The sequence below is a fragment of the Eulemur rufifrons genome, chromosome 1 (genome assembly GCF_041146395.1).
Source record: "Eulemur rufifrons isolate Redbay chromosome 1, OSU_ERuf_1, whole genome shotgun sequence".
Taxonomy (NCBI): Eukaryota; Metazoa; Chordata; class Mammalia; order Primates; family Lemuridae; genus Eulemur; species Eulemur rufifrons.
In genome coordinates this window covers 25,384,387-25,402,979 of record NC_090983.1, presented here as the reverse complement: position 1 = coordinate 25,402,979, position 18,593 = coordinate 25,384,387, and the positions used below count along the sequence as shown (strand labels likewise).

The window sequence follows — 18,593 nt, the reverse complement described above, 5'->3', positions numbered from 1 at the left end:
TTTTTTTGTCTCCAGAATTCATATGTTGAAACTCCTTTCCTTTTCTAAATCAGTCAGAAATAAAACTTCAAATGAAATCAAAGCTTTAACATTTATCGTAGATACTGTCTGTAAGTTATAAATTGAATTCCAACTGATAAAAAAATGAGGTACATATTTTGTCTGTATACCTGTTACACAGAAAATGAAATTATAGTATTTGATGTAGATTAGGGAGTTTATTAACCTATTATTTAAAAGTTCTATATTTAGTACCAATATGCAAATAAGCAAAGCAAAAAAAAAATTCTTATTTTTATAATATTGCAAAATAAGCCACTATATGGGGTGAGAAGGTATGATGTATTCAGAGAGTCTCTGAGGGCAACTAATGCATAGCATCTCTTTTGGCTGCCCTGACTCTAAATAAGCTGAGATATAAAGCAAAGGGGGAGAGGGAGAACCAAAACTAAACCCTTATTGCTGCTGGAGGCTGAGCTGGAGGATGCAACCTTAGGTCTGCTAGGCAGGTGTGCCTACTGAAGAACCCCATAATTTGTCAGGATCAGCCTACCTGGGCACAGGATGCTGCAGCATCTCCTAGCCTTGGAGATGCTGCAGAAAAAGTCTGCTTACTGCAAGCTCCCAAAATAAGGAAGGAGGGGCTGTGTCAAGCAAACTCAGTATCTCTTCCCACATTTACTTGTCAAATATTTCAATCCTTTTCCTCCAGGGATGGAGCAAATAAAGGGGAGGGGGGAGAAAAACGTGCATATCACTTGAGTCCCTTCCCCTGGAAGGAAAAGTCAGGAATGGGGAGAAAGTACCCTTCCTGGCATGTATCCAAAGGTATAGATGAAAATTGCAAATGGAAAGAGATGGTTTTGTAGATATTTCTTGATAGTCAACATTCCTATACCTACATTTTGACTTCTTTTTCTGATTATATCTTTTATGAGACACATCTAGAAGTGAAAATTCTACACTGAAGGAGGATATGTTGATTTACCTCAATATAAGTAGTGTTTAGAGTGTGCATAAACTCACTCATTTATTCACTCACTGTTTTAACAAATCTTGATTAAACACCAAGAACATTGCAGGCAATGGAGATGAGAGGGTGAGAGATACCTGCTTCTCCTCACACAGCTTAAGCTTAGTGGGTGAGGCAAACGTTTAAATGTGACAAGTGCTTCTGGGAAAAAGTGACATCCAGCCTGAAACTGACAACTGACGTGGTAAGGGCCAGTGATTGGAGGGAGTGGGGAGAAGGAGCCAGGCAAAGGGAACTCCAGGACCCAGTTCTCAGAGATAGGGAAGCCTGAGGAGCCAGAGAGTTCATGGCTGAAATTTTGAGTTCTTTGTCTTAATTCATCTGTAGTTCACTTCAAACAAATCTTTAAATTTATTTACATCTTTAACTGAAAAAGAATCTAATTTCTGTATTTGCATCTTTAAAACCCTATTTGTACAAAATTCATTCTATGTGTTATTGGCTTTAATGCTTACTAGTGGTCATTTTATTCCACACCTTCTCTGTTTTTCATTTCTTTGTTTTATCTGTAGTTTGCTCAAAGTAGAACTTCAGGCAAAATTTTCTCTCCAAGATTACATGAGATATGAAAGAGATAATGATTATCTCTTAGAATTATGTCTTCATCCTTTAGAATACTACTACTACTGTGCTACCACTATTACTACTACTATTACTAATACTCCTAAAATCTCACCAGAAACTTCCTCTTTATCTTGTTCTCTTTCATTCCTTTGCCCTGTGTATAGTGTCACTTTTCTATCTGCAGACTCAAGTTTTTCTTTAGTTAGGAGTTTTTTTCTTTTAAGTATTTATTGATTTGTCCTGGCATTATATTTTCTTCAGAGAAGGAAATAATCAGCATGTTTACTCCCAGTTTCATGCCCTCCATATAAGCATTGTATATATACATCATCATATAAGCCTTTTTTCTTTTTCCTTCCACTTGGGAGGATTCTTCAGGTGTCTGCTAAATTGTTGAATTCATTTTCCTGCTCTGTCAGATCTAGTCTTTGCTGTTTCTAATATTGATTTTAAAACTTGGTTCTGTTTTAGATTTCTCACCATCTTTTAATCCATCCTGCTCTTAAAACATTTCTGTCTTCACCTCAACCTGCTATTAACTCAGCTCTATTTTATGGACAGTATGTGCTATGGTTAAGATTACACACTTTGGATCCAGGCTCCATGGGCTGCATCAACGTTCTGCCACTTGCTAGCAATGTGGCCAGGTATACTTTGCATAGCCTGTGCCTCTGATTCCTCATCTGTAAAATGGGCACAATAATATGTCTGTTTCATCGAGCTGTTACAAAGACTAAGAGTCAATTCATGTAAAACATTTAGAATAGTAAGTAGTCAATAACTTAGTTTCTAATTAACCTATAGTCTATATTTTCCTAAATTATTAAGAATAATTATTTCATCCAGCTATTGTTGCATGTATCAGTATGTGTGTATGTGCGTGCATGTGTGTGATTTTGTTTACTTATCCTGTATGTTTACTTATCCAGGAAGTTCTGCTTAGTCTTAATTTTTCTTAATTCTTTCCATAATCCAGTTGGTTGCCCTTGAATATATCATTAAATGGATGGACTGGTTGGTGTTTATTTCCTCTAGTTAAATTTCAGGGGGGTTGCAGTATTTGTTTAGTTTGGTCTGCTGACCAAGGACAGAGTGCTTGGTCCTGGGCATTTTAATACGGTGGAGTTTAATGTTGGCCCATCCAAAGACCTCTACACTTCTTCCTTTTCCAGGAATAGGGAATGACAAATGACAATCTCTAGCTGGCATTGCCCCCACAGCTCTTCCAGCTTCAGCTCCTACTACTTAGTTCTTTACACAGTACTGCCGCGGCATCACTTCCCAATGTCTTTACCCCAGTTACGTCATATTGCCAGGGACTGTTGTCTTAGGGAGAGAGGAATTAATGGGGCATGAAATGAATCTGGCTACTCAGAAAGCAGCACCCATGTGATAGACAAGCAGCTTCTCATTGTTTTGTTGAAAAGGATTCTGTGTATGTGAGCCAAATGCTGTAGTAGGTGAAGATGAAAATTCTCAACTCTCATGTTTTGTGTCTTTATCCTCTTGAAGAGAAGACAGTGGTTAAGAATTCACCATATGGACTCAGACAGACATGGTTCAAATTCCAGCTGATTGCTGAGTAGCCCAGGTAAAATCAGATAATCTCTTTGAGCTGGAGTTTCTTCATCCATTATCAATGGACATAATAAAAATAATAAGGTCTATCCCATATTCATGTGAGGTTTTAAATTAGAGAGTTTTCAATAAATGGCAGCTGTTCTTAGCCTGGAAACATCTCTCTCCTTTCATCAGCTCCAAGCCCATCTCTGTCCTTCCCCCAGGGTATAGGGCTCAAGACCCAGCCCTCAGTTCCTGTAGTAAGCTGTGAAATTATTGAGAGGTACTTACAAGGTAGTCAATGGTAGATGCCAAGGAGGGTGGCAGAGGGTCAGGGCTGATGTAGATGATCAGCTGAGTTGGAGACTGAGGCACACAAATCATCCAATATCCAAATCCCAGAAATAATTGAGGACTCTGCAAGACAATTATCCCCAGGAATGCAGAACTCAGTGAGTCCTCTCTCTGGCTCCTGCTGGCATTGACACATGCCCACTCTTGACAATCTACATTTCCATTTTTCCTAAGTAGTAGCACTTTCTAGGCAGCAGGCATCTCCCTGAATGAAGGGACCCAAGGGGTTCAGGCTTCCATCTCTTTATGACTCCAGACCTGGAGACCTTTTCTTCTTCATTTTAGACCTCTTCACTGATCCTTAAGGGCCTTGGGCATAAAAGGGCTTATCTCACCAATACTTCCCCCACTTTTTAAAGCCAGAGCTTGATTGTCTCTAGTGGTACCCACACTTATAGCATTTCAACATCAATTTAGTTGACTACATTGGGGAGTTTTTCTTATATAGCATCTTAATTGTCTTTTTAAAAATTTTATATACTTTACCCAGTGCTTTTCATACATTGTAGGAGAGATAGTATCCCCAAAACAACTCTTTTATTCCTCTCCTTAAAATAGAGACAGAGCTGGGAATTCGTTTCAAAAAGGGCAATCCATTACATTTATGTAATAGCTATTATCCTTGTCCTGCCCATTTGCCACAGGGCTTTATCTGAACTTTGGCTTAGAAAGTCCCTGAGGATCCTGGCAGATCATCCTCTTGTATTTCCAGTGCTGTTGGAACTTTTCATCTTGGTGTTTTCATGAGGGCAAATTAAGAATCACTAGCCTTCCAATAGCTTATCTCAGATTCCCTCATTCACAGTTATGGAATGGGTAATTTTTGGTCTTTAAATAGAAAAATGTTCAATTTATGTAAATTTTTATGAATATCTTGACAACCAAGTTAATAATTCCTTGTAATCTTACCTTCTCTTTCAGCTAAATTTTATTCTGTTTCTGAATACGGTTAGAGTTCTGGCTACCAAAATTTGGGAGACCAATGCAGTTGGGCATGACACAAGAAAGCAATACAGGTAATTCCTGGACATACAACCATCAAAGGAAATATTTTGGTTACTACTTAAAGAACAGACATTGATTGATCTGAAATATATTTAAGAGATAAATTTATAAATGTATATTTTTGTTTGGTTCAATTGTGTGATTTATTAGAAAAGTATGTATGTTTTAGGAACATATAAGTAACCCCAAACCTACCCAATGTGCTTAAATTCTAAGTATAGTTTTTATTATTTATTTATTTATTTATTATTATTTCAGCATATTGTGGGGGTACAAAAGTTTAGGTTACATATGTTGCCCTTGCCCCCCACTCCCCGAGTCAGAGCATCAAACGTGTCCATCCCCTAGACAGTGCGCATCGCACTCATTATGTATGTATACACCCCCTCCCCCACATCTGCCCCACACCCGATTAATGTTATTCCTGAATGTGCTCTTAGGTGATGATCAGTGAAACCAATTTGATGGTGGGTACATATGGTGGTTATTTTTCCATTCTTGGGATACTTTACTTAGTAGAATGGGTTCCAACTCTATCCAGGAGAACATAAGAGATTCGATATCCCCATTATTTCTTAAGTATAGTTTTTAATCTGTTCTTAGCAGATGGGAGTTTCCCGCAAACCATATATGAACTCCCAGAAAATCTCTTGTTGATGATCTTGGCAGACAATTTTATCTGTGTTCTAAAAATATGCCATAACTGAAAAAAATCAAGAATTTTTTCAAAATCAAGAAAACCAAGAAATTTGCTGTATTGTTTTCAATCTTTCCATCAAATTGGCTCCTACCAAATATAAATTTTTGAGAACTTTCAAATGAACTGATTAAGAGAGGTCAGTCCATTCTTCCGTGTTTCCTGAAGAAAAAGATAAACTGTATATTTATGATCATCATCAAACTATCTTAAGGGCATGTCCATTTCTCATAATGATCATTTTGGAAGTTCTGAATAATAGTGCTGTCTATCCAACTGGACACATACATCCAGTAATCAAGTGGATGTGGATTTGGCTTTATAATTCCAAAGCAGGCAACTCTTTCTTTCTACCTCAGATTGTTATGAAATGCTATCTCAGACACCGAAAGGAAGAAATCACAGTTAGCATTTTGATTCTCTCACACGAATCTTCTCTAAGTCGTTTGTTGATTTATTCTTCTCCATCATTTATAAAGGTAGCACTTACTGTTGAGCTGCAGAGACTAAAGGAATGGCCTGGAGTCTAGTTAGGATGCACAGTAGTAACAAATCAGCAGCTGCTAGCTGCAGTTATTTTCAATGTGCAGCAAGGGGTAGTACTATAATATAAATTGTGCATGAGAGTTTATAGTGAAGGGCCTATGCTATTGTGTCTCATGCCACATTCCATTGGCGAAGACAAAGGCCAAAGGATGATAAAACAATGGAAAATGCAAATAACCTTTCATTCATCTTCATACAGTGAAAAAGTACAATGGTGTCTGGAAAGTACTTATTTCTCTAGTTCTAAACCAAAGCTGCTTATTTCTATAGTTCTGAATGATGTGAACTTACACTTTTAGTAAAATGTTGCCCAAGAGATATGAAAAATTTTGGAGAGAACAAAGGGTGGCTTACTTTTAAAAATGAATAGAACACACAATATTTTGATTTAATTCATAGGGGATTATTTCTCAGAATAATTGAAGAAAATAATTTATCAGGGATTGAATTTACTACTACTCGAATTTAGAATAACTTTTAAATAATCTGGTGCCCAGAAGTTTTTAAAGTTTGAAGTGGTGGATTAGAACAGTCTAGACTAATAAAAATCAGGGAAAGTATTTTTCAGCCAAATCCTTTTTTTTTCATAGCAGAAACATATTTAGTATCCTTAATCATGTCCAGAGGTAAGCCATAGACAAAAATGTAGGGAGAGAAAAATGTGGGAACCTACTTGGAATCAATTTGGGAATTCAATTCAGTATTTAGTTTCTGAGGCCTTAGACCACCATCAAGTTTAAATAGCATATCACTTTTTAAATGGACTTAGGAAAATTAATCTGTGTCCCATCTCAGTGACATTCCTCCTATGAGGTTTAATTGACTGTTTAAATTCACATCAACTCATTTTTGTACTTTTTAACTTATATTTCATTCTGTTATTACTTTGCCTAACAAATGTTCAAATATTCTTGCTAAGATAAAACAATAAAAATATATTTCCAAATGGTGGCACCTAAAATAGTTATTAAGCATATTTCTACACATGCTACTATGGAAAAATGAAAACATCTTTCAGAGCTGAGATAGTCTCTCCAGGCGAGCATGTGCTCACACACAAAGACTTCTGAGAAGTACATGAAATCCCTTAGTTGATATGGTGGTTTAAAATGGAACTGAATTAATACAGTTTTTAAAATAACTTTTTATTTTGAGATAATTGTAGATTCACATGCAGTTGTAAAAATAATAAAGAGAGATCCCGTATGTCCTTCACCTAGTTTCCCCCAGGGGTGACATAGTGTATAACTATAGTTTACAATCAGTTATTTTAAAACAAGGCTGATGTGAAGAAAATGAAATAATCTATTGGATTTAAAAACAGAGACTTTTTTTTTTTTTTTTAGATTACAACTTAATTCCTTTGCAAAGTAAGGAAAAGTTGCTAGGACTGGAAAAACATAAGAGATACAAAAAGTACAAGATTCATTGTAAAAGAATACTTGAGTGTTTTGGCTAATTTGACTTTCTAGTCAATGTTAGACAAAAAACTCATATTAATACATATTATTGGGGCTGGGCATGGTCGCTCACACCTGTAATCCTAGCACTCTGGGAGGCCTAGGTGGGCAGATCGTTTGAGCTCAGGAGTTCGAAACCAGTCTGAGCAAGAGCGAGACCCCGTCTCTACTAAAAAAAAAAAAAAAAAATAGAAAGAAATTAGCCAAACAACCAAAATATATTAAAAAAAAAAAAATTAGCCGGGCATGGTGGCGCATGGGACCTGTAGTCCCAGCTATTTGGGAGGCTGAGGCAGGAGGATTGCTTGAGTCCAGGAGTTTGAGGTTGCTGTGAGCTAGGCTGACGCCATGGCACTGTAGCCCGGGCAACAGAGTGAGACTCTATCTCAAAGAAAAAAAAACAAAAAAAACAAAAAACAAAAACCAAAACCATTATTCTTAGAATAAATCCAACCAATATTTATTATGCAGTGATAGTAAAGAGGACAGATTTTAGGGCTGAATCACCACTTTACTATGTAACTTTGGGTGAGTACTTTCCTTCTCTGAGCCTCTCTCCTCACCTAGTAATGGGATAATAATAGATCTCTCACATAGTTGTTATTAATAGACTAAAATGAGACAACCAGCACAGCATGTAACAGGAGTGTGGTGCTTATTAGCCAATAGCTCATTTGCTGAGTGCTCTCCTTGAACCCACAGTCTAGTGGGGACAGTGTGGGGAGATGAAAGGGGGGGAGAAAAACAGATCTAGGGATTGATTTAATAAAGTGAGGAAAGTACCAGTAGAGATGCCCATACGAAATGCCATGTGTATATAAAAGAGGGAAAAGTTAATTCAAGGCCAGAAAGGATCAAGAAAGGCTTAAGAGCAACAGTATTTTTTAAAGCTAAATTGACTCTTAAATAAATCAGACATTTCCCAGACCTATTCACCTGGGGAGAGATCACCTTGGGAGAGATTCTGCAAGAATTGGGACCCTATTTTCTAAACAGGACACTGAGTTCCCAAACCATTTGACTTCTTTGTATTCCTCTTATGGCTTTGGATACTGAGCCATTAGCATGTTTCCAGCAAACCAGAAGACCACTATCAGTTGGTACATTCCTGACTCATCTCATTAGACAGCTGTGCATTTGCAGATAGCCAGGCTGTAAAGATGTACAAACAATATGCATGAGTGACCAGATGGATAATGAAAAAAAAAATCAGTGCCTAGGATTGCTGTATAATTTGAACTGAGTGGAAAAGCCCAGCTTAATAAGTGAATAGACAGACAGATGACCCATATATACATTTGCCTGGCACATGCCACTATAACTCATTAGCTGCCATGGAAGGATACATTTTAAAAGAAGAAATAATCATAACTCATACAAATATAAATGAACACACTTCAAGTATTTTATTTAACTCATTAATTAATGAAGGAAATGATATTACAACTGATTCAAAATAGAACTCAACATACAGTCAGATAATGAATGAGGAACTGAATTTATAAGGGGATGCAAACTAGCAAAACTTATCAACATCCACAGTGTTATAATTAGTGGCATTTCACTGGACAGAATTCATGGATCTATGGATAGGAATTCTTTGCATTGCTGTAGTAGGCATATTTCTAAGATGGCCCCAAAGATTCCTGCCCCTGGGTGTACATGCCTTGTATCATCCCCACCACACCCCCACACCCCTTGCCTTGAGTGTGGGTAAGACCTATGATGAGATGGACCTCTCCATGAATTAGTTTATATTATATGGCAAATAAAGGTGATAGGATAGTCACTCCTGTGATTATGATATGTTATAGAAGACTCCATCCTGGCAGCCTGGAGAGAGATTCTCGTGCTGGCTTTGAGGAAGTAATCTGACAGGTATTGAGGGCCTCTGGCTGGAACCTAAGAGGAGCCTATAGGAACTGAGTGAGCCCTGGCCAACAGCCAGCAGCCAGCATGCAACTGCAAGGAACTGAGGTCTTCTAGCAATCAGTGAGCTCAGAAGTGAAGCCTGAGGTCCAGATGGGAATGCAGCCCCAGGTAACACATTAATTTCAGCCTTGTGAGCTTCTGAGCTGAGGACCCAGTGCCTGGACTCCTGGCCTATAGAAACTGAGAGATAATAAATGGTATTGTTTTAAGCCATTGAATTTGTGGCAATTTTTTATACAGCAATAGAAAATGAGTATAATTACTATCTGTTTTCGGTAAATTAACCTTTATCTCTACAGATTTGTAAAGAGCTTAGTCATAGACAAAGAGGGAAAAAACCCAGATGGCTGAGCTAGCAGGATACCCACTAAATTTTTGTTGCCTGAGGCAACTAACTTCTCCTTACTCTGCATTGAACCAAGCTGTCCTAAACGTTTACATTTGTTATCATTTCACAATCCACTGCACCGCTTTATTTTTTGTTTTTACCTAGTTTTTGACTCCTAGCCATACACAGTAGGAACAGTGAAAGTTAGTTTGATTTTGTGAACAGTCTCCGGGGGGATTCACCCATTCATCTTAAAGGAGGAAATGTAATTTTCTTTTCAGAGTGATGTTAGACAAGACTTTCAAGGTTCTGCAATGCTGTTAATGCTGTCCGCTTTATCCGATTAGACTGAATTACAATGCCTTGAAGGTGCTCAAAATGATCCGCCTGTATAGGCGATGATAGAAGGAGGGTACTCATCAGTCAGAATTCTGGAGGACAACAAGCATATCCCAAGGAACTCTGAAAGCTGAAAGGATTAGTTAGTTCGGAGAAACCCCCTGCTTATCAGGAATGCTGTCTTGAGAGTAATGGAGTTAAGGTAGAATTTTCAAATTGAATGGACTGTAGGTAACTTAAGGTACAGAGTATGAGGATAAGAACAGCATAGGAGAAAGCTCACAGGGTTGAAGGGAAACTACGTGAGGAAGAGTGGGTGGCCCTGAGCTAAGAGGAGCAGATGGTCTGGGCAGTAGTGAGAGATAAGGCAGGCAAAAGAGAATGACATGGAGCAAATATGCAACTCCAGACATTTAAATTTGGCATTCCAGTATGATTTTGTGGGACACTCCAGCTCCTGTAGGGGTTGACAAGAGGGTTATGATAGGAAAGTGTATGTATGTAAAAGATGATCCCTAGAATATTAGAGTTCTTATAAACTTCTGGGCCCTATTTCCTCATTTTACAGATAAGAACACTAACTCATGATCTCGCAGGTAGTTAATGTCGAGTCTGGAACCTGAATCGAGTTCTTTGTACTCTTAGCACAGTGTGATCTCTACTCACTTACAAAGCTTGGTTCCAAGAAGAAAACTAAAATAATAAGGCTGGAGGAATCTGGGCATGGGTCCTCCGCTTCAGGGTCTCTTACAAGGCTGCAATTGAGATGTCAATTGGGGCTGCAGTCTTATTGTAAGGTTGGACTGGGGAAGAAGCTATCTCTAAGCTTGTGTGATCGTTGGCAGGATTCAGTTACTTACTAGCTGTTGTCCAGATGTTACCTTTCCTTGCCACATGGGCCTCTCAACAGAGCAGCACACAACATGGCAGCTTGCTTCACTGAACCAAGCAAGGGGCCTTAAGCAATGTAATCACAGAAGTGGCATGCCTTCTTCTTTGCCATAACCTATCGGTCAGAAGGAAGTCCCAGGTCCTGTCCACACTCAGAAGGAAAGGATTAACAAGGGCAGTGGGGATCACTGAGGGCCACGTAGAATAAAACCATTATATTGGAAAGCCTGGGATTCCGCAAAATACACAAGAAAATATGTATAAAGAAGCAGTTAAGGAAAATAATGTCAAACTACTTAGTTTGCAAAAATAATAAAAAAAACTGGACAAAAGAGAATTATCAATACTTTGAGATACTTGACAGGAAATATTCAGAGAAGGCAAGAGGAATTGACCACATGCAGCTCATAAGAAAATATGAAATGTCTCCAAGAATAAGCATAATCAGTGAAAAATGGAGAGCCAAATGTAAGAAGAAAAAAGGGAGTAACTGATTTTAAAATGAACAAAAGCCACAGTGCTTCTATAAAAGTAAAGGCAATTAACCTGGATTAAGTCTCAAAGGCAGAAGTTAAAGACGACTTAGGACGGAAAAAAAAAAAGGTATCTCACAACTTTAGGCAAAGAATATCCTTTAAGCAAGAAAAGTGGAAATGAGATTAGAAAGATTTAGGGGATAATAATTATGGGACATGAGAATAAACTATCTGATTTAGTATAAAAGTGATGGGAAGAGGAAGGAGGGGGAAAAGGTAGTAGAAGTGTTGAGATCCAAAAAGGTAGAGAAGCTTTATTTTTCCAGCCAGCTATTGCTACTGAAGGGCACTGTAGTTGATTAGTAAAAAGGCTTGCTGTTCTTTTTCAGGAAACTGGCCAAATCCACGCTGGTGCTGGTCCTGGTGTTTGGAGTGCATTACATCGTGTTCGTGTGCCTGCCCCACTCCTTCACCGGGCTCGGGTGGGAGATCCGCATGCACTGTGAGCTCTTCTTCAACTCCTTTCAGGTAAAGAGCGGCACCTGATCATTTGATTCTTGTAATTTGCTTTCTTTTTTCTCCCTGGCAACGTGTTTCTCTGCCCTCCCTCTGGCTTTGATGCGCCTGTCTCCTGGGGGCCGTGAGAAGGTGACATCCTATGATGCCTGTGCTTTTCTGTCCTACAGAGGTTGGGTTGATCCTCTGCTCACAGCTAGAGCAGTTCTGGAGTGGTCACACAGACAAGCCTGGGTGGAGAGATAATGAAACATCTTGTACAATATGTAACACATACGGAGTAGGGACCTCTGCTTCTGTGTATGGAAAATAAATGAAAGCGACTTGGGTGGTGCAAATGCAATAGATGTAACCCAAACCTTTGTACCCCCGTAAAAATTTTGAAATTAAAAAAAATTTTTAAAAATAAACAATATTCTGGAATGGCAAAAAAAAAAGGTGAAGGCAAGGAAGAGGACAAAAAAAGGGGAAGGGGTAAGGGAGACAAAAAAGAGGACGAGGTTGCTGCCACGCATTTTATCTCATTTGAAATGTGATTGCCATCGTCTCTCACCTGCATTACTCTTCATCCTGCTTACTCATTTGCTGCCCCTCCTGCTGCCTTAGAGCTAGTCCATATACAATAGTAGGAAGAATCTTAAGAATATAAATTTGATCACGTCACTTACTTGCCAGAAATATCTAAAGGCTTCCTACTGCACTCAGAATGAAATTCAAATGCCATTGTCTGTCATACGAGGCGTGGCGTGGAGCCTGCCCACCTCTCACCCTGTCTCCCGCCACGCTCCATGTAGCCCACTAAGTTAAAGCCACACTGTCCTGCCACACTTCCTGTTCCTCAAGTTCATTCTACCTCAGGGGCTCCCCCTTGCTGTTTCCTTTTTCCCATATATTCACACAGCTGGCTTCTTGTTCCTGTCACTAAAACCAGTTTAAATGTCACTTCCTCAGACAGGTCTTTCTTGAGTTCTTCGTCTAATATATCTACTCTATCATTCTCTTTAACATCACTTATTTTACTTCCTTACCCTTATCATCTTACATTTTTCTCATGTGGTTGTTTGTTTATATGTTAATCCATGTTTTTTCCCTTCTAGAACAGAGAACTTGTCTGTCTTGTTTTATCGTTCATACCATACTATGTAATTTTAATAAATATTTTTGAATGAATGAAAAAAAAGTTTATGTGGTTACCACATGAGACTCTATGTAGTTTTCAGCATTCACAGCTTATAAATATCTCTTTTGACCAAGCAGGAGATGGACATTATGTGATCCTTGAGTGACAACATAAATGAAACTAATATAAAAGAAATTTGTTCTTTGTGTATCTTGAAGTGTTTTGTTCAGTGACTTGTTTGGTTCGGCTGACACCAAGGAAAGATCTCAAACAAATTAAATGTAAACTTAAGGATTTGGAAACATTAGGGGATAAGAATTTGTATAATTTTCTGAAGCAATCTTAAAAAATCCTAGTTTTTCAATGTATACATTTTGACATAAGACACTCTGGTGCTGTGAGCTTCATGAATTGTCAGTGAACTAACATTCTTTTTTGTTTGTTCTGCAGGGTTTCTTTGTGTCCATCATCTACTGCTACTGCAATGGAGAGGTAGGTTTGTAGGAACCTTGGACATCCCACAAGTCTTGCTCTGAGTAAGCTTGTAAATAGTTTTTAAATTCCAAGGATTTACAGGACAGAAAAGGTGGGGAGAAGGGAGCTATTTTAATCATACTATTATTTCGAGAAAGCAAGAATTAGTGTAAATAATCTAAGGTCTTCTTCTTCTAGCATTTTTAGATGTCAACTCAGTTGTAAGCTCTGATATTTAAAAACACCTTGCTGGAATAAAAATCAATACTTGGATGGACAGGCAACTTCATATCCCAATTCATACTTAAACTTACATTCCACTTCAAGTGGAATGTTAAGAAACTCAAATATGTTTCCCTGTGACAAAGCCATTCTAGTATTTTGATATTTTTTAAACTACAAGATGATGATGGGACAATATCAGTTTATTTAGGAGTTGGCCAGAGAGAAGTAACCATGTTGTGTAACACATTTTACCTTGTAACTTTTAACATGTCCTGCTGTTGGATGAGTTGCCACCTTTCTTCTCTCAAATTTTAAACTTGCTGCAGGTCCCAGAAGCACAAGGTTACTTGTTATTGCTATAGATCAGCTGATACTTCTGACTATGTTTAGGGTTTGGACATTGTGGCGTGCTAGTCCAGTTCTTGAAGTGAGAGCTTAAATTAAGTAGTAATTCATTAATTTCCTGATTTACTTCTGTATTGTTTTTACCTTATTTGCCAGGAGAGGCGAGTAGACCAGATGTTGATTTTTTGTCAAGATGAACAGATAGGAGTTTATCGTTTCAGGTGACATCAGCTTACCAGTTTCCACTGCTTCCCATGTAATTTCCAAATAAGCTCCCTTCTGGAAAGTGGCAATAGAAGTAGAATGGAATCTTCACTAGTAGGAATGGAAACAAGAGCCCTGCCCTATTAAGAATGCATTTGCAGTGCCTGCTTTTCTATTAGGATCCTTTCCTCGTTTTTCCTCCTGCAGTATGCCTATGCAAATTGACGGCTTGGCAGTCACCTTTCAAACTGAGTGCTTTCTGTCCCTCAGCCTCAGCTGGTGTCATTCAGCGACTACTGACAAGTAGGGGAAAGAGCACCACAGCTGCATTCCAATTTGGGGAGAGGTGATTTGGGCATTTTAAAGGGAGAAGGAGGGAGGGGGCAGTGCAGGGGCTCAGGAGAGTCAGAGAAGTGAAAGAAGTACAAAGTTGGTCAGTGCAAAGGGGACCAGGCCAGCTGCGTCTGCCAGCAGGCAGGTGTCTAAGCTAGGGTTCTGTCCTCCCACAGAGCCTGGAAGACTGGGGCCTTACCCTTCCTGATGACTATGATACATTTTAAAGAAATGGCTGTCATGCTGGAGAGTTTGGTCAGGTCTCTTGGTGCAAGGGTTCTGACGGGGTTGTCACGTGCAAGCGAGAGCCTGACGCTATTTGCAATATCTGTTTCTCCTCCAACCCGGAGTCCTCTTTTTTCCTCTCTCATAAGTCATATATTTCTATCAGCTGCATGTCAACTTCTATTTAAATTCTAACCTTAGATAAATCTCTTTACCTCGCTCTCATCTTCAGTTTGCTCGTTTCCACAAATAACCTATCTTGAAGGTTTTTGAGGCTGCAAGGGAATATACATATGTACAGTCCCTGGCACACAGGGGAACCTCAATCCCTGGTTATTACCATCGTTGAAGTCAAGGCAAACATCCTCGTAGCAAGGTTGCAGGTGCCCCTGTGATTCCTGATGCACATGTTTCTTGTGGCTTAGGTTCAGGCCGAGGTGAAGAAGATGTGGAGCCGGTGGAATCTCTCCTTCGACTGGAAAAGGACGCCGCCGTGCGGCAGCCACCGGTACGGCTCGGTGCTCACCACCGTCACGCACAGCACCAGCAGCCAGTCGCAGGCGGCGGCCGGCGCGCGCATGATGCTGGTCTCGGGCAGGGCGGCCAAGGGCGCGGGCAGGCAGCCCGACAGCCACGTGACGCTCCCCGGCTACGTCGGGAGCAACTCGGAGCAGGACTGCCTGCCGCACTCCATCCACGAGGAGACCAGGGAAGGCTGCGGGAAGCAGGGCAATGCTATTCCAATGGAGGAGTCTTCCAGGCCTGTGGCATTTAACCCAGACACTGAAGGATGCAGAGTAGAAACCGAGGATGTTCTCTGAATCAACACCTGTGGCTTGAACGGTCTGGTCCCTTTGGTTGTGGGAGGGAAGGCTGTCTGGCATTCCTCTGCTTGAGCCTGAAGGCTGAAAATTCAGGGTTAGGGTGTTATCTAGAAGTTTATGTGCTCCATGAATTTGGCTCTTATAAATCCTAAGGACACAAAAAGGGAAACGACAATGGAGTAGTTTATCACCTTATGTTGACATCGGATTCTCTTCTAGATTCATGTGTGGTACTTGCTCTGTGATTGTTCATTTTTTTCCTGCTACTTTGGGTGGAAAAAGTTTCAGTTGCTTGGTTACAGCTTTCTCTCATAAATGTCACCCTAAATAGGATAAAAATCATTTAGTATGTGTCATTTTCCTTTTAAGAAATGAGCACTCTCTTCTTGTCTTTCTCACTTTAATGTACTTTCTATCATTGCATTCGTTTTTCCTGTGTGTAGGAGCAATTAGGATCTGAAAAAATGTTAGTTGAGAGATAAAAGATCTAAGAACAAGTACTCACTGGAAAATTAGTTGGCTGGACATTGATAAAATAATGAATTTATGACAATTAAACTTGTTTCTAGGAACAAGGAAAATCTCCCCAAAAAGAATATTTCACAGCCCTCCTTTTCAATGTCCCTTTTGTGACCAGAGATCAGGTCTTCACTCCTTCTTTGTAAACCACGACATGTAGAAAGGTTTTTTCAATTAGTGAGCCTGTGTCTGCAACTGATTTTATTTGTAATCATTGATATCGATAGTAAATCACACTGCATCTGTATCTTTTTCTTGTTTGATCTGTTACTATAAGCACATGGCATGTGGGATAAATTAAAAGTTTATTTGAAAAATACATTTCGGGTTACTTTTTAAATTTTCCTTTCAGCATCCCACTTTATTTTTGAAAACCCACCAAATTTCCCTTCTCCAGATGTACAGATATCAGCATTTAGCTTCCTTACTTTACTAAAGTTGAAATTTCAGCATATTTCAGTTTTGCAAACATTTATTGAGTGCATGTCATGTATCAGCAGGCATCCTGCTAGGTTTTTACAAGCATTAACATATTTAATCCTCAATACAAACTTAGGGAGTAAGTCTTATAACTGACACTTTTTTTTTTTCTTTTTTTTTTTTATTTCATCTTGTTATGGGGGATACAGAATTGCAGGTTACATACGTTGCTCCTGTACTGCCTTTCCCCCCAAGTCAGAGCTCCAGGCGACTGACACTCTTTTGACAGACAACAGCATGGCTCATAGAGGTAGAGTAACTTGCCCAAAGTTGCACAGCTAGTCCTTGGCTGAGCATGGTTTTACACACAGATCTATTTGTTAGAGTAGGACACTAGGAAATAGGGCTAAGACCAGATGCAGGTGTTTGGAGATCGGGTGCAGGTGTTAAAGTAAAACAGCCCTTAAACAAAAGAGGCTGATAACTGCAGGCAAGAGCTGGCTTCAACCAGTTCTTGTCAGCTATCTCTGTCACCTTACGTGAACTTTGGCTAATTACGATACCATTTACATTGTGATTTTAAAATTTCTCTGCCCTTGAGATCACCATGATAGTTCTGAAGCAACCATACAAAGTATGAAAATGGGAGGAAACTCAATTCTAGGAATTACTACCCAAATTCTTAGTAAAAGCCAACCCCTTGGCCTGGAATATTCTTCCCCTCAATTATAATAGTAAGACTACAAAAGACCTAAGACCACTTTCTCTCAGGACAGCTGCTCTTTTCCAGCCTGTTCGTTCTCTTTCCTGAGAGTGTATTAATACTTTCACTGTCAATAAAGCTTTCTCTTGCTTGGTTTATGTGGTGCACCCTGAAATTTTTTTTCTGCGAAGAACACCAAGAACTTGGAAAAACCTCCACTCAGAGGCCATATTAAGTCCCATGTTTTTTAATCATGCTATATTGTCACCAATATATTTGTAGTCCATTAACCAATAAAAAAAAATCAGTTAATTCCTTCTGGGTAGATTGTATTTTAGGAACTTGTAATATGTTTCAGCTTTTGACTCTCATGAAGTTTCCATTCTAGTGGAGAAGACATACATGTAGGAAATAAAAAGTATCAGAGCAATATATTTCCAGGTAAAATGACACAGATCAAGCTGATCTATCTTATTTTGCAGAATGACTTAACCAATATGCAAATAGTGTCATGATGAATAAAGTGCTTTGATATCTACAAACACTTTTTGAAAAATATGACACCCCTTTCCATGCTTTTTCTTTCCTTTTCCTTCTGTGCCACAGTGTAGACTATTTCCTTCCCTTCCTGTTTATGAAGGTGCCATTGTGTGTAGGTAATTCATCTGATTCAATCCTCTATTGTTACATCCCCAGGCTGCCTCCCTATTTGGAAAGAACCATTATGGGCTGAGGCAGAGGTTAACTTTTTTATGGTTCAATTTTTCAAATGAAGACTATATTTGTCTACTTCAGAGAGTTGTTCTGTGTTAAGAGAAATCACATACTGAGAACACTTTGTAATATAAAAATTCCTTACAAATATTTGGTTCAGGTTGTTGTTACATTATTTTTTTAAGTTAAATCTCATTTTGCCCCATTATATTATAAAAGGTCTTACTAGTTATTGCAGTACTATTGTTAGAATAGATATACTATGATAATATAAAAAATATAAAGAGTTCTTACTTTCTAAGCCAACCCCAAAATCTAAGGCTAGATCACTATTTCTTTACACCAACATGTATGAATAAAGCCCTAAGAGTTATGAAGATTTTCCTTAAAGTTTATTCATTCACTAATTCAATAAACATTTTACTTAGAGTCTATTATGAGACAGATACTATGTTACGTGCTGGACCATAAAAAAAAAAATAAGGCATAATCTGTTCCTTCAAGGAACAAAGAACTCCTTAGTTGCTACGAGTTCTTAATCTCACTTTTTCTTTTTAAGAGATGGTGTCTCACTGTATTACCCAGGCTTATAGCTCAAGGGATCCTGAGTTCAAAGGATCCTTCTGGCTCAGCCTCCCGAGTAGCTGGGATCATAGGCACATGCCACCGTGCCCAGCTTAATCTCATTTTATATGCACATATTTTTCCTTCTAGGTTTTCATGTGTTTGCATCCAATTAGACAGCTTGGACAATAAGTTATATGAGTCTGTTGATTGTATTGAGTA

At 38.9% G+C, this 18,593-nt stretch overlaps 1 protein-coding gene across 2 annotated transcripts in view; it reads left to right on the top strand.

The window, feature by feature from the left end:
• The window catches only part of PTH2R (parathyroid hormone 2 receptor), a 74,388-nt gene extending 58,107 nt beyond the window's left edge, over window positions 1-16,281 (top strand). The window contains exons 10-13 of one of the 2 annotated variants that reach the window (XM_069467766.1): window positions 4,433-4,527; window positions 11,575-11,713; window positions 13,272-13,313; window positions 15,053-16,281. In XM_069467766.1, coding sequence (XP_069323867.1) covers window positions 4,433-4,527; window positions 11,575-11,713; window positions 13,272-13,313; window positions 15,053-15,448 — 672 coding nt within the window. In that variant the 3' untranslated portion in view covers window positions 15,449-16,281. The remainder of the gene's footprint in view (window positions 1-4,432; window positions 4,528-11,574; window positions 11,714-13,271; window positions 13,314-15,052) is intronic. The other variant, XM_069467774.1, reaches the window with a different exon arrangement.
• Window positions 16,282-18,593: the final 2,312 nt, after the last annotated feature.